Source organism: Sciurus vulgaris, assembly GCF_902686455.1.
Source record: "Sciurus vulgaris genome assembly, chromosome: 2".
Classification (NCBI taxonomy): domain Eukaryota; kingdom Metazoa; phylum Chordata; class Mammalia; order Rodentia; family Sciuridae; genus Sciurus; species Sciurus vulgaris.
The window spans coordinates 90171357-90185873 of NC_136462.1; the positions used below are offsets into that span (position 1 = coordinate 90171357).

The window sequence follows — 14517 nt, forward strand, 5'->3', positions numbered from 1 at the left end:
ACTATATATATATATAATATATATATAATATTAATATATATAATATATATAATATATATATAATATTTTATTCATATATTATATATATGAATAAAATAAAGGTAAATCAACATCTAAAAATTTTTTTTTTAAAGTGGAGGGACTGGAACCTTCATACATTGCTGGTGGAAACGTGAAATGATGCACTTTGGAAAACAGTTTGGTAGTTCCTCCAAAAGTTAAACAGAATAGGATACAGCAATTCCACTTCTAGGTATATACCCAAGAGAAATGAATACATATGTCTACATAAAAAGTTGTAAATGAATGTTCATAGCAATATTATAACAAGAAAGTGAACTAATTTAGTGTTTACCTTGGGTTGGGTAGGGTTGGGAGAACAGGGAGTGATAGCTAATAGTTAAAGGGTTTCTTTAAGGGGAAAGAAATTACTCCAAAATAAAATAATGGTTGATGGTTGCATGACCTTATGAACACATTTTAAAAATCATTTCATTGAATATTTAAGTAAGTGAATTGTGTGATGTGTGAATTTTATCTCAATAAATTTGTTTAGAAAAAAATAATCAATTCCAGGAGATTGTATGTGAAACAGAGGATGTGCTCACCTCATTTAGGCTTCAGCCTCTATTTTTATCACTTTAGCTATCCCTTCCACTAGTAATCTCTTGCCTCAGCTAATAGATAGGGAGGAGAAAAGAACATAGGTGTGCATTCAGGATCTGCACCTTTTATGAGAAAAGCAGATAGAATACCAGGGAACCAACAATAAGCAGAGAAGATGGTAAAGGACCAATAGGAGCAGAGAGTATGCAAGCAAGGTGGAGAGCGAATAGGAACCTCAGGGATTGATCCTTGAGGATCAGGAGGAGCAGTGATAGGGAACTCAAGGTGGAGAGAGGGTTCATCCCACCTCAGGAAAGAGATTTAAAAATCCCAAAGTAGGAAAAACAGATGGAATTTATGTGAACCATGAGAAATGAGGTTGATATCTGTGGGCATCTATTCTAATATCTTTTAGGGTGAGGAATTGGGGGAACATCTGTTTTTCAGTACTCAGGATAGAACACAGTATCTTACACATAGTAGGCAGGTGCTCTAACACTGAGCTACATCCTCAACCCTTTTCTAAATTTATATTTTGAGACGAGGTCTTGCTAAGTTGCCCTGCATGGCCTTGATGACTTATTCAGTGCTATACTGCCTGTGAATAATGGACAGTTGTGGGATTTTGTTTGGTTTTTATAAGTAATGTGACAAGGAGCCAACTTTATTTTTCTAATATAGCATCAAGGACATTGAAAAGTCATTGGGCTAGAGCTATAAAACATTTTTAAATTACTAGATTGTCACTGTCTTACTTTACAAATGGGGGTATACCAGAAAAGTTTTGAGTTCAGCCTGGGATAGAAGTAGGAAACATGATTAGAGACTATGAGAATAGAATTATATACGTAATTGGCTTTATTTTTTTAAATAATGGGGTCCCTGGTAAGTTTGAATTTTCAGGTATTGATTTTCTTAAAATAATAGCCATTTTTGAACCACTTTGAATCCTGTATGAGTGGAATCACTGTAGTTCTGCTAAACATCTATGGAGGAATCGATTTTGAAATTTGTGATTTACAGATTACTAGTTTTAAGAGCTCACAGAGTGTTCAAAGGTTTCTTGCTTTGTATAACTTTTTTTCTTTTTTTGGAGTACTAGGGATTAAATCTAGGGCCTCATGCAAACTAAGGCAAGCACCAAACCACTGAGCGACACCCCCAGTCCTCTTTGTATGACTTACTCCTAAAATAGGCATTCTGAAATTCAAATTGTTTCTTATACATGGTTTCATCCTCACGATACTAGTTCTGAAGAACTGATTTATTTTTTTCCAGTTTACTATAAACACATCACCTACCCCAGAAGACCTGATATTAAGACAGTATGTTTATGGACCCAAGATACAGATTTATAGAGAAGATTGTGAGATTCTTCGCCAAAAGATAGAAGAGTAAGAAAGTTTTAATTTTTTTCTGTGTGGGTTTTGTTTTTGTTTAACAAGCAAATAATCTGTGTGGCAAGGTTTTCATTAGAATAATACTGGCATGGAAACAAATTAATGGCATTGACATGGGTACAAGAGTTTTGGCTTTGACCAAAAACATTAAAACTCAGTCTTGGCTGAAACACTAGCTGTATAACCTTGGGCAAGTCATTCAGCCTTCATTTACACATCCATAAAGTTGGGATAATAATAATACTTAGTAGGTAAAAACAAATATAAATGAGTATTTTTCATATATATGAAATGCTTTCATACTATTCTTATTAAGAAGTAAGTTCTCCATGGAAATAAACAGTGATTATTAGATTACGATATCATAAATTGATTGCAAGAGAAATCTTCAAAAGAAGATGTATATGTAGTGCCTAAAATCAAGATTGCCTTTAGGTTTCAAATTTTATCACATTAACTCTTGATCTGTGTATAGAATACAGTTAAACACAGTGCTTTTTTTGTTTGCTTGTTTGTTTTTGGTTCTGGGGATTGAACCAGGGGGCACTTTGCCACTCATCTACTAGTTTTTTTTATTTTTTAATTTGAGACAAGGTCTTCCTAAGTTGCTGAGGGTCTCACTGAGTAGCTGAGGCTAGCCTCAGACTCGCAACCCTATGGCCTCTGCCTCCCAAGTCCATGGCATTACAGTTGTGCTCCACCATGCCCAGCATGCTTTGGTTTTTGTAAATGTACATCGATTTACAAATTAGATATATCTGGATTTCCTCAGGCAAATTAGAATTTGCAATTCAAAATAATGTTTGTTATAATTATTTATGACTATCTAATTAAATTTGATCTAAACTAACAAACAGAAAAGAAATTAAATAATCTTTAAGAATTACGTAGTTTTGAGCCAGGTGTGATGGTGCATTCTTGTAATCCTAGAGGCTCGGGAGGCTGAGACAGGAGGATCGCAAGTTCAAAGCCAGCCTCAGCAACTTAGTGAGACCCTGTCTTTAAGTAAAATAGAAAAGAGAGGGCTAGAGATGTGGCTCTGTGGTTAAGTGCCCCTGAGTTCCACCACCACTACAAAAAAAAAAAAAAAAAAAAAGTTATGTAGTTTTAAAAGTAGAAATTTATACCGTTCATTGATGGTACTTCAAATATGCCTGATTCTGCTTGTTCATTTAACAAATACTTCTTGAGCATCTACTGTGTGCCAGGGTCTGTACTAAGTACTGGGGTTCATCACTGAATAAATAAGTTTTTTAAGTTCATGTTTAAAGAATATAATAGAATATTACACTCAATGCGCAGTAAGGTTAGATTTGCTGGGTTTTGTTTTTTGTTTTGTTTTGTTTTGGTACTGGGGATTGAATGCAGGGCACACTACCACTGAGCCACATCCCCAGCCCTATTTTGTATTTTATTTAGAGACAGAGTCTCACTGAGTTTCTTAAGAGTCTCGCTAAATTGCTGAGACTGGCTTTGAACTCACAGTCCTCCTGTCTCAGCCTCCCGAGCTGCTAGGATGCTTTGCTGTTTAATTTTGCACTTACATGCCTACATATAATATCTTCTTACTTCAATAGAAATATATTTCTTTCCCTTATTAACAAGAAACTAATATACATTGACATATAATAGCTTTATTATTTTTATAAATGCTATTCTATAAAAGTAAGATATAACTTTGAGCTAACTAGGAACTTTTAGTAACTACAACTTCATAGCAATTATGCTCTGACAAGCCTTAAGAATATAAGCAACATGTTTTCACTGGGGAACAAGTTGATACATTGAGATAAGAATTTTTTGTGTGTGAAATTTTTTCTGATTTAGGCATTCTTAAACTGCTCAAGTGTTAAATAATAATTAGACTGGCCTCTTGAGTGAATTCCCCTTTTTTTAGGTAGCAAAAAATTAGGAAGATTTAAAATTAAGCATGACTAGATCTGAGCTGGTTCAATTAAGATGACTTCTGGAACCCTGTGCTAATAAACTTTTCTGTCTTTCAGACTAAAGGTTTCTTCATTGACCCAGGATAAATTGTTGACTGATGTCAATAGGAACCTGTGGGAAAAAATGAGACACTGCTCTGATGAAGAGGTACTCTGCTCTCTTTTTCTAAGTGGAAATCAGTGCAGACACTTTGAACAATGATTATTGTGAAATAATTGTTATTTGATAATTGGTGATGAATTCTTTCTTAGATATAACATGCTAAGGTCTTATTTAATCATACACAAGTAATTATATAATTTATACATAATAATATCATCTTTTCTGCTGGGGATTGAACCCTGAGGTGCTTAACCACAGAGCCACATTCCCATCCCTTTTATTTTTTATTTTGAGACAAAGTCTCACTAAGTTGCTTAGGGCCTCACTAAGTTGCTGAGGCTGACTTTGAACTCCTGATCTTCCTGTCACAGCTTCCCAACTTGCTAGGATTACAGGCATGTGTCACCATGCCCAGCAATATATAATCTTTTCAAACCTGTGATAATTGCTAGATACAGTGGTACATGCCTGTAATCCCAGTGGCTCAGGAGGCTGAGGCAGGAGGATCGAAAGTTCAAAGCCAGCCTTAGCAATTTAGCAAGACCCTAAGCAACTTAGTGAGACCCTGTCTTAAAATTCTAAAAAAGGGGTTGGGGATGTAGTTTACGAGTAAAGTGCCTCTAAGTTCAGCCCTTGGTACCAAAAAAAAAAAACACTTTAATATATGAAATGTATTTGAAGTTTCCTTGTTGGTCTCTCACTTACTTATAATTAAATGAAGAAAAGTTTAACTTTAATTGGTTAAGTAACAAGTGACACATGTATGCTAATATGTTGAAAGTAAACCTGTCATTTTCTAATTTTTAATATGAATAAATGAATTGCACACAGCAATCAAAACTAAAATCTTTGGTTCTGTTTTTAAGCAGTTCTGTGGAAGTAAATTTCCACATTAGCAGTGTCCTGCTTTAGGAATAAGAATTTAGATTGGGCAATGCCTAGCATGTGGCAGCTAAATGAACCTTTATGGACCATTTACCTTTTCTGACTGGTTTGCTTTAGTGCAGTGTACTCTTTAACTCTTCCTTACAGCTGAAGGCCTTTGGAATTTACCTTACCAAAATAAAATCACGTGTTACCAAGGTGACTAAAGTCTTCACTCACCAAGGAAAAGTGACTCTGTACAGCAAGCTGGTGCAGTCAGCTCAGGTAATTTTAGATAATTAACAACATAGAAAAAAATATTAAAATTATTTGCTGGGTGTGGTGGCTCATACCTATAATCCCAGCAACTTGGGAGGCTGAGGCAGGAGGATCACAAGTTCGAGGCCAGCCTCAGCAACTTAGCAAGACCCTGTCACAAAATAAAAAGTAGAAAAGGGCTGGGGATGTAGCTTGTGGGAAAGTGCCCTTGGGTTCGATTCCCAGTGTGCCACAAGTGGGGGGAAAAGAAAGGACTTTCTAGTGGTATGGAATATGAAGAATGTTCCTTAGGATACATGTGAATGAAACTTGGGTAAAAACTTAATTGTTCTTAAGAGATGAGGCTCAGTCAAAAGTGAGAAATCTTGGTATCTCTAGTAAACTGGAAAAGTTACAAATATGGGCTTATATCTCATCTCAGATACTGTTACACATTGAAATAAAATATATAGGATTCAGGTCTCTCATTGTTAAAGACTGTAAAATGGAAAGTATAGTATATAGACTATAGTTTTGTCTTCCTCACCTTCATACCCAGCTGTATATGTATGTCAATGAAGCTTAAAATAGCATCATCATTTTGAAAAGGCTCTACATAAAAATAAGTGACAAATAAAGACATTGGCAAATAAATATGAGAAGTGTTGCATATAATATAACCTTTTAGAGAGAAATAAATTTTAAAATCTAAAAATAAAAATGATGTTATTGACCAGTTTTTCTCTTATTTGACTACAGAAAAAATTTTAAAGAACTTTTTATTTTTAGGTAATATCAATATCCCATATTCCATGAAATACAATACAAATGCTTGAATAAAGGAAAGTACAGCCAAGCTCCATAGGGCATGCCTATAATCCCAATTACTTAGGAGACTGAGGCAGGAGGATTACAAGTTTGAGGCCAGACTTAGGAAGTTAAGAGTCTCTCAAAAAGAGGCTGGAGATGTACCTCAGTGTCAAAGCACCCTAAGTTTAATTTCTAGCACCTAAATAAACAAATAAGTAAAAGAGAATACAAATCAATTTGTATTTATGTGCTTTTAAAATTTCATTTATTTTTATTTTCCAGATTGAAGGTTTGGCCATTTTAAGATTTACCCATTTATGATCAAGGCATGGCAGTTATGTCAACAATTTGAGCCATTTATAATGTTTTGTTTGGAGGTTTAACCTTACATTTATAATATTTTATATTTAGAATGAAAGGGAGAAACTTCAGATAAGGATAGATGAGATGGATAACATACTCAAGAAGATCAATAATTGTCTGTCTGAAGTGGAAATAGGTAAAGTATTTTAAATACTTTTTTAGGGGGTTGGATGTTTAGCTTAGTGGTAGCACTCTAGAGTCACTGAAGAATCATAAATACTTTTCCAAAATAATGTTTAATTTAATGCTTTCCTACAATAAAGATGGTTTCTTATTATTAGGCTGAAGATTGTATTAGCACCTTGAGACCTGAAAGCAAATTAAAACTCCTTTACTATGGTCATCCATAACATAGTCAATAAGAGAAACCCATGATGAGTCCCTTTAGAAAACTCTTCATAATCTAGACTATAATTTTGTATTTTTTAATAAATTCATCTCATTTGAAAATTGTCAGCAGTGGGGATGCAGCTCAGTGGTAGAGCACTTGCAAGCATTTGCAAGTCCCTGGCTTTTATCCACAACAGCATACACAACAAGAAAATCACCCAGGTGCAGTGGCACATATCTGTAATCTCAGCGACTCTGGAAGAGGATCACAAGTTGGAGGCCAATCTAGGCAATTTAATTTAGCAAGACCCTATCTCAAAATAAACAGGGCTAGGGACATAGTTCAGTGATACAGTGCTCCTGGGTTCAATCCCGACTACCATCAAAAGAAGGAAAATTCTCTAACCTTTCAGTTTAGCCTCTCATAATCCTCACTTGTTAATTTTGCTTTCTCAAAGATCTCAAAATTCCACAAATCATCAAATTTGGTTCCTCTTGGCCCTTAACCATATGATTTGTTTCCGCTTTTGCCACTGCTAATTGTTCATTTCTTCCTGATTCTTTCATCTACCTTAACCTCTCATATCATGCTATCCTGACCCTATTGTTTTCTCCTGGCTATTCCTTTCAGCTCCTCTGATGGCTTCTTTTTCTCTAACCTATTGTATGGGATTTAGATTTTGTCACCCCTTTTATATTCTCTCCCTTAACGCTTTCATCTGCTTTAATAATTACTAATTCCCAAATTGTTAAATTCCTAAAATATTTGTTGAGCACCTACTATATGCCTTATACTCTGCTTATCATCAGGGGAAAAAATAAATAAACGATACAGATTTTGCCCTCAAGTACCTTATAATCATTTTGGTTGAGCACATCTTTAACCTATTTGAGTTCTAGATTATATATTTCTATCTTCCTACTGAATTTCTATGCAAAAATATCCTTATGCATCTTAAACTCTGTGTGAATAAATATCTTCTCCCATCTCCAGCGTCTAATTCAAAACTTGTTTTTGTGATGTTTCTTGTCTCTATTAATGCTATCCCAATTCTTATATATTGTAAGAGTTTAAATATTTTCATTGTCTTTGATACTGTCTTTAACCCTATTATATTTGCTTCTTCAGCATCTGTCCCCCCCCAACTTTTCCATTAGGCTGTCATTAATTCTGAATTGTGTTATTTCAACTCTTGTAACTAATCTGTTTCCATTCTTACCTTCATTTTATCCCTTTCCAGTTCAGCCTGCACATTGCTGTCATATAATTATGAAAGACAGTTGTCATTATGTTGCTCCTCTGAAAACTTGTGTCTGTTTATTACAAAATAAAGTCCAAATTTAGCTTGATGCAGTGGCATACTCCTGTAATCCCAGCTACTTTGGAGGCCAAGGCAGGAAGATCCCAAGTTTGAGGCCATCTTGAGCAACTTAACAGTACCCTAGCTCAAAATAAATGGAAAAAAAGACTGGCGATATAGCTCAGTGATAGAGTACCCCTCGGTTTAATCCCAGTATCACAAAATAAATAAATAGATGGATTAATAGATCGTCCAAACTTCTAAGCTTGACAGTTAACATTCTCTCTAGTCATAGTCACATCTTACTTCTTACATTATTTGCTACTACTCCCTAAATTCCATTATAAATTCCAGCCAAATCTTTACATTTCTATGTAGTTCTGCCACTTTCTGTTTTTGTTGTTGTTATTTTATGGTGTGGGGATTAAGCCCAAGGCCTTGGGCATGCTAGAACTGAAGGACTCTACTACTGAATTATATCTCCAGTCCCCTGTCACTTTTTTTTTTCCCCCTCTTCCTTCCTTTATTTATTTATTTATTTAGTGTGGTGGGCCATCTTGTTTTATTTGTTTGGTTGGCTTTTGAGGTCCTGGGGTTTGAACTCAGGGTGTTCTACCACTGAGCCGTATCCTCCCCACACCTTTTTTTTTTTTTTTTTTTTTTTTTTTACTATTTTGAGCAGGGTTTTTGCTAAATTTTACAGGCTAGCCTCAAATTTGCAATTCTCTTACCTCAGTTTTCTGAGTAGCTGGGATTACAGTCATACACCACTATGCCTGGCTGCCACTTTGTTTTTGCTAATATATTCTCCTATTTTTCCAAGGGAAATACTCTCCACCCCTTTAGCTCCTATGGCTATCACTGGTATTATAGTTATTTTGTTCACTTTATCTTCCTAATTATAAAGTACATGGAAGCACAAATCAGCTCTTATTTTTCTCCATATCCTTTAAAGTTCTTAGTACTATGCTTTATACAGAGTAAGTGCCTGTACATGTGTACTGCATTGGATTGATAATATATGAATTCCATAGTCTTAGACTGCCCCCACTCCTTTGTTAATTTACCTTTCTATTTCACAGAAAATCATTTATTGAGCAAATTTGCTGAGTACCTAGTGTGTGCCATACTTAGTGCTAAGAACGCACTTGTGATCAAACACATTTTTTTGTACTTTTATGGAGCTTCAAGTTCAAAAGAAAATATAGTCATTAATTGAATAATCGTATAATAAATTCTGGGGAAAACATTACAAGATGCTATTAAGATCCTGTAACAGAAATCTGACATAGTTAAGAGCTCATAGTAGCCTTACTGCTAAAGAAGTGTCATTTACGCTAAGATATGAAGGATGAATAGGAGTTACACAGTGAAAAAGATAGAGCTGCCTATTCAATATGAATAACAAAAGTAGAAACCCTTATGAGGAAGAGAATGCTCCAACTACAAGGGTTTGAAAATAAGGCCACTATAACTAGAATAGAGCAAAAGGCAAAATAACTTCTGTCATATCACAGGAAGCCAGGTCTGGGTGGGCCTCAAAAGGAATTCTGAATTTTTCTATGAGAAAGGAACAGCCATTTGAAAAGTCTTAAGCACTGGCTACTGACTAGAGATTGGATTTGAGTAGATCCAGAGAAAATGCAACCAGCTAATCAGTTGTTGGACTGGCAAGGTTAAGAAAGAACAGAGCTGGGCACAGTGGCTCATGCCTGTAATCCCAGTGGCATGGGAGGCTGAGGCAGGAGGATCACAAGTTCAAAGGCAGCCTCAGAAACTTGGCAAGGTTCTAAGCAACTTAGCAAAACCCTGTTTCTAAATAAAATATAAAATGACTGGGGATGTGGCTCAGTGGTTGACTGCCCCTGGGTTCAGTCCCCAGTATCAAAAAGAAAGAAAGAAAAACAGAAGCTTATTTTAAGGGGTGCTGGTGATGGTGAAGAAAAAGATATCTTTGAGGTAACATGTTAACTTGGATAAACTTGATTTAAAATGTGGGGAGAGAGGAGAGTTTTAAGAATGATTCCCAGGTTTCTAAAACAAATTGTGTGACCACCTGCCATGCATATTTACCTCCATCCCATCCCCCATAAACCAAAGAGAAAAAAATGTGTTCATATATTTTTACTTAAACCCATGTAAGTTGCCTAACAAATATGTAACTGCAAATTATGTATATAAATAGTGGCCCATGAGAAGATGCTAATAGAGATCACTGCTTTGTGGCTCAGAGTTCACTTATCTGCCACCAGATAAGTATATCTTCATATGAAATTATATATAGTACTTTACTGGCAGGGAATGGGTGGTGTTTGTGAAATATTCCCAACAGTTCAATTTTGAACCATCTATTATTTTCATGTCTTATTTAATAAATTATTTTGATTGAGTTATTCTAATACATGCTATTTGCTTTTAGAAACTAAGAATTTGGAAGACGAAAAAGACAATCCTATGGAAGAATGGGATTCTGAAATGAGAGCTGCAGAGAAAGGTAACTTTCTGAATTAGTTAAGGAGATTAAAAAAAAAAAAAAGCCCTTTTGAGTTTGTTTACATATTAGAAGAGATTAAGTCAGAATTTTCAACAAAATAGATTATTTTTGTGAAAGTATTATGTGTCATTTTTGTTTTGTTTTCTTTTCATAGAACTAGAACAGCTAAAAACAGAAGAGGAGGAGCTTCAAAGGTCAGACTGCAACCTCAGTGTTAGAAAATACAGTGCTGAACTCCAGAAGGCTAAATAACTTCCTACTTCTAGAGACTCACAAGAACTATGAACATGAGTCTTGACTAAAGCTGACTTAGAGCTTCTGCTCCACTGAACTGGACCCTAAAGCACATCTTAGTCATTAGTATTTTTAAAGCACTTACTATTTACAGTGCATTAATTCAAAGCAGTATTTCCCAATATTGAATACTGTCAGGATCCTTTTAAAGAAAATAAACCAAGAATTAAACTATTTTTATATTGTACTTAAATAAGTATGCGGGAGCTGGGGAGATAGCTCAGTTGGTAGAGTGCTTGCCTTGCAAGCACAAGGCCCTGGGTTCGATTGCCCAGCACCCAAAAAAAAAAAAAAAAAAAAAACACTAAATAAGTATACATAAATATAAAATGAGGCATATGTTTCTTAGACATGTGAATCTTGCCAGCTTTAAAAGACATTAAATATAAATCATGACAAAACCAATAAAAGTTCAGTTGAAAACACTGACAGGTGGTAATGTTTGAAATTAAATCAGTGCTAGCAAAATGACTAACAAAGGTCAAGTTCTGTTTAGCTGTAAGAAACTGATAGAATCAAATGCAGGCAACATGTCATTTATGGTAAAGTGAACATCCTTATGATCTTACATTATGCTTTTTCATTTTCAAAATATGAAAAAGTAATAATTATTTTAGCAAATAATGGTAACCCAAGGATGTCTTCATGAATCCTGATATGAGAGCCAATGATTTATACCTTTTCTCAGTAAACCTACTTCTACATTAAAGGTTACCAAAAATAAATAATTTTTTTTAACCTGAGACCCATCAAGCATGTGACTTCTTGTCATAAACCTTTTTGTTAATGGTTTGAATTCTCTTAAAAAAGACCATATCTTAGGACTGGGAAGATAGCTCAGTTGGCAGAGTGCTTGCCTGTCAAGCACAAGGCCCTGGGTTTGATCCCCAGCACCGCAAAAAAAAAAAAAAAAAAAGGCCATATCTTTCGGTGAATACCTGGTATTTTGTTTTTGTTTTTTGTTTTGCAGAAAGCTCTTAGAACTAGAGGTACAGAAAGAGCAGACCCTTGCTCAGATAGACTTTATGCAGAAACAAACAAATAGAACTGAAGAACTACTGAATCAGCTGAGGTAAGGCAAAGCAGGTGACATTTGTTTGTATTTTATCCTGTGTCTTAGTCATTATCTGAATCTCCTGGAGCAGTTGATATGTTTTGAATGTGTTGTAGGTCTTTTCGGGGGGTTTGTTTTTGTTCTTGCTTTAAGATTTTGTCCAGACCAACCTTGAACTCCTGAGCTCAAGCAATCCTAACTGACAATATCTCCTCAGTAGCTGGGACAACAGGCATACACCACCGTGCCTAGCAATCACTATAGGTTTTTAACCTGTATGCAGGGTGAAACTTCAAAACGAGTCAGTTTTCACTAAAGTGAAAATATACAGGGAAGAAGAGGTATCTATGTATAGAATAATGTTAAAATATTTAACACTTTGCATAGACTTTTTTTTTCTCTGATATACAACTAAGATTGAGTTCGTAATTGTTTTAAAAGCATAAAACTGTACATTCACAATATTTGAACTGAGATATCAATTGTCTCCAAATCCAGTGGGAAAACATCAGCAACTGCTATAGTTGTAGTTTTAAAAATTCTCTCTTCTCTCCGGGATGGGAGTATAGTTCAGTGGTAGACCACTTGCCTAGCTTGTGCAAGACCTTGGGTTCAGTTTCCAGCACAGCAAAAATAAAAAAAAGAAGTTAATCTTTTATCTTTTGAAAAGATGTGGTTTTTGTTTTTTGTTTCCAGTTTGTCTGAGTGGGATGTCATTGAGTGGACTGATGATCAAGCTGTATTTACCTTTGTTTATGACACAATAGAACTAACCATCACTTTTGGAGAGCCAGTAGGTGAGTAGTGAAAGTAAGATAATCATCTGCAAAGGACTGGGGATGTAGCTTATTGAGTGCTTGCCTAGCAGGTATAAGATCCTGGATTTGATTCTCAATACCACAAGAAAGTTCTTTTTTTTTTTTGTAGTTGTAGATGGATAGAATGCCTTTGTTTATTTCATGTGGTGCTAAGAATCGAACCCAGTGCTTCACACACGCTAGACAAGTGCTCTGCCACTGAGCTACAACCTCAGCCCAAGAAAGTTTTTTAAAAAACTTTAGTGATAATAGATTCTTTTTTTTCCCTTTGTTTTTGGGTGCTAGGGATTGAATCCAGGGCCAGGCTCATGCCAAGCACCATTTTCTGCCCCTAACTTGCACCCCAGCCCAAGAAAAATTATTTTATTAGATAAACAATAAAATAAAAGTCTGGAGATGTAGGTCAGGTAGAGCACTTGCCTGGCATGCAGGAGGCCCTAATTCAAACATCAGTATCACCAAATAAAAATAAAAATAATAATAAAATAAAATAAAATAAAAACATAGCTAGTGAAAGTTGCCATTTGTTTTGGTGATTAGACACCTATGAGCACTTTACCACTGAGCTACATCTTTAGCAGCCCTTTTTCTTTTTTTTTAATATTCTTTTTGTTGATGGATCTTTATTTTTATTTATTTTTATATGTGATGCTGAGAATTGAACCCAGTGCCGCGCACATGCTAGGCAAGTACTCTACCACTGAGCCACAACCCCAGTCCCTGTTTTTATTTTTTATTTTGAGACAGGGTCTCAGTAAGTAGCATAGTGTCTTGCTGAGTTGCTGAGGCTCAAATCGGTGGTCCTCCTGAGTCAGTGGGATTATAGGTGGGTGCTCCTGTCAGTATCTTTACGTCTTTTCTCTTTAACTGGTCAGCTTAGTCTCCCAGCCTCTGAAACTGATTCTCCTTAAAAGTTCCTTAGAAAGACTAGCATTACCCTCTGTCCAAGTCCAGACTTAAAACTTAAGAATCACCCTACATCTCCTTCTCCCTCTTTATATATACCCAAAATCTTCAAGACATACTGATTTTAATTTCTTAATATTCATCCATTTTTCTCTATCTCTTTTGTCACTTGTCATCTCTAATCCAGATAACATTCCAATTGGTCTTTCTGGATCTTCCTTTTTTCCTTGCCAATTCATTCTCCTCCATGTAGCAGTAGTGATTACTGGAAATCTTATCATGCATGTATAGTTAAACTGATGATCAAAATATTTTATATAGTCTGTAAAGCCTTTCATAAATTGAATTTTTCCTTCTTTTCCTCCCTCATATTCTACACCTTTCTTACATATTCTGCATGTCGAACAGATTGAACTTCTTTCATTTCCTTAAATGATCATGATCTTTCATGTTCAGTCATTCCATTCTACCTCAAGACTTTTATATAGATGTTTCTTATTCCTGGAAGTTCTTTCCTTCCTCTTCACTAATAAAATTTCTAATAATCCTTAAAGAGCTCAGCTCAATTGTCCATTTCACAGGAAAGTTTTCCATGACTCTCCTTTTATACCTACCTACCTGCTCTGCCAATTCCCCCTCATATTGTATGTTTTCATTGCTCTCTGCAATTTTCCTTGATAGCACTTATCACGATATGTGGTTTGTACGTCCTTCTTAAGGATGTGGGTTGATTGTGTCTCTTTTTCTCATTATAGTATCCACTTAACACATAGAAAATATTTAGCAAAGCATTCGACAAAGTGAAAAGAATCAGAATTTGACTCTAGAGATATCAGATGATATCTCTAGAGTCTGGAAGAATGATCACCTAGTGATCTAAAATTCATTATAACTAAGCTGTAATTCCAGAAACTAGGGAGGCTGAGGCAGGATGATCACAAGTTCAAAGCCAGCCTCAAGAACTTAGCTT

The 14517-nt window shown here is 35.3% G+C and overlaps 1 protein-coding gene across 1 annotated transcript in view; it reads left to right on the forward strand.

Annotated features, from left to right (window-relative positions):
* The window catches only part of KNL1 (kinetochore scaffold 1), a 60652-nt gene that overhangs the window by 41089 nt on the left and 5046 nt on the right, over positions 1 to 14517 (forward strand). Inside the window, exons 14-21 of the mRNA XM_079129011.1 lie at positions 1885 to 2000; positions 4010 to 4100; positions 5088 to 5204; positions 6399 to 6486; positions 10401 to 10475; positions 10630 to 10669; positions 11740 to 11841; positions 12520 to 12620. Coding sequence (XP_078985137.1) covers positions 1885 to 2000; positions 4010 to 4100; positions 5088 to 5204; positions 6399 to 6486; positions 10401 to 10475; positions 10630 to 10669; positions 11740 to 11841; positions 12520 to 12620 — 730 coding nt within the window. The remainder of the gene's footprint in view (positions 1 to 1884; positions 2001 to 4009; positions 4101 to 5087; positions 5205 to 6398; positions 6487 to 10400; positions 10476 to 10629; positions 10670 to 11739; positions 11842 to 12519; positions 12621 to 14517) is intronic.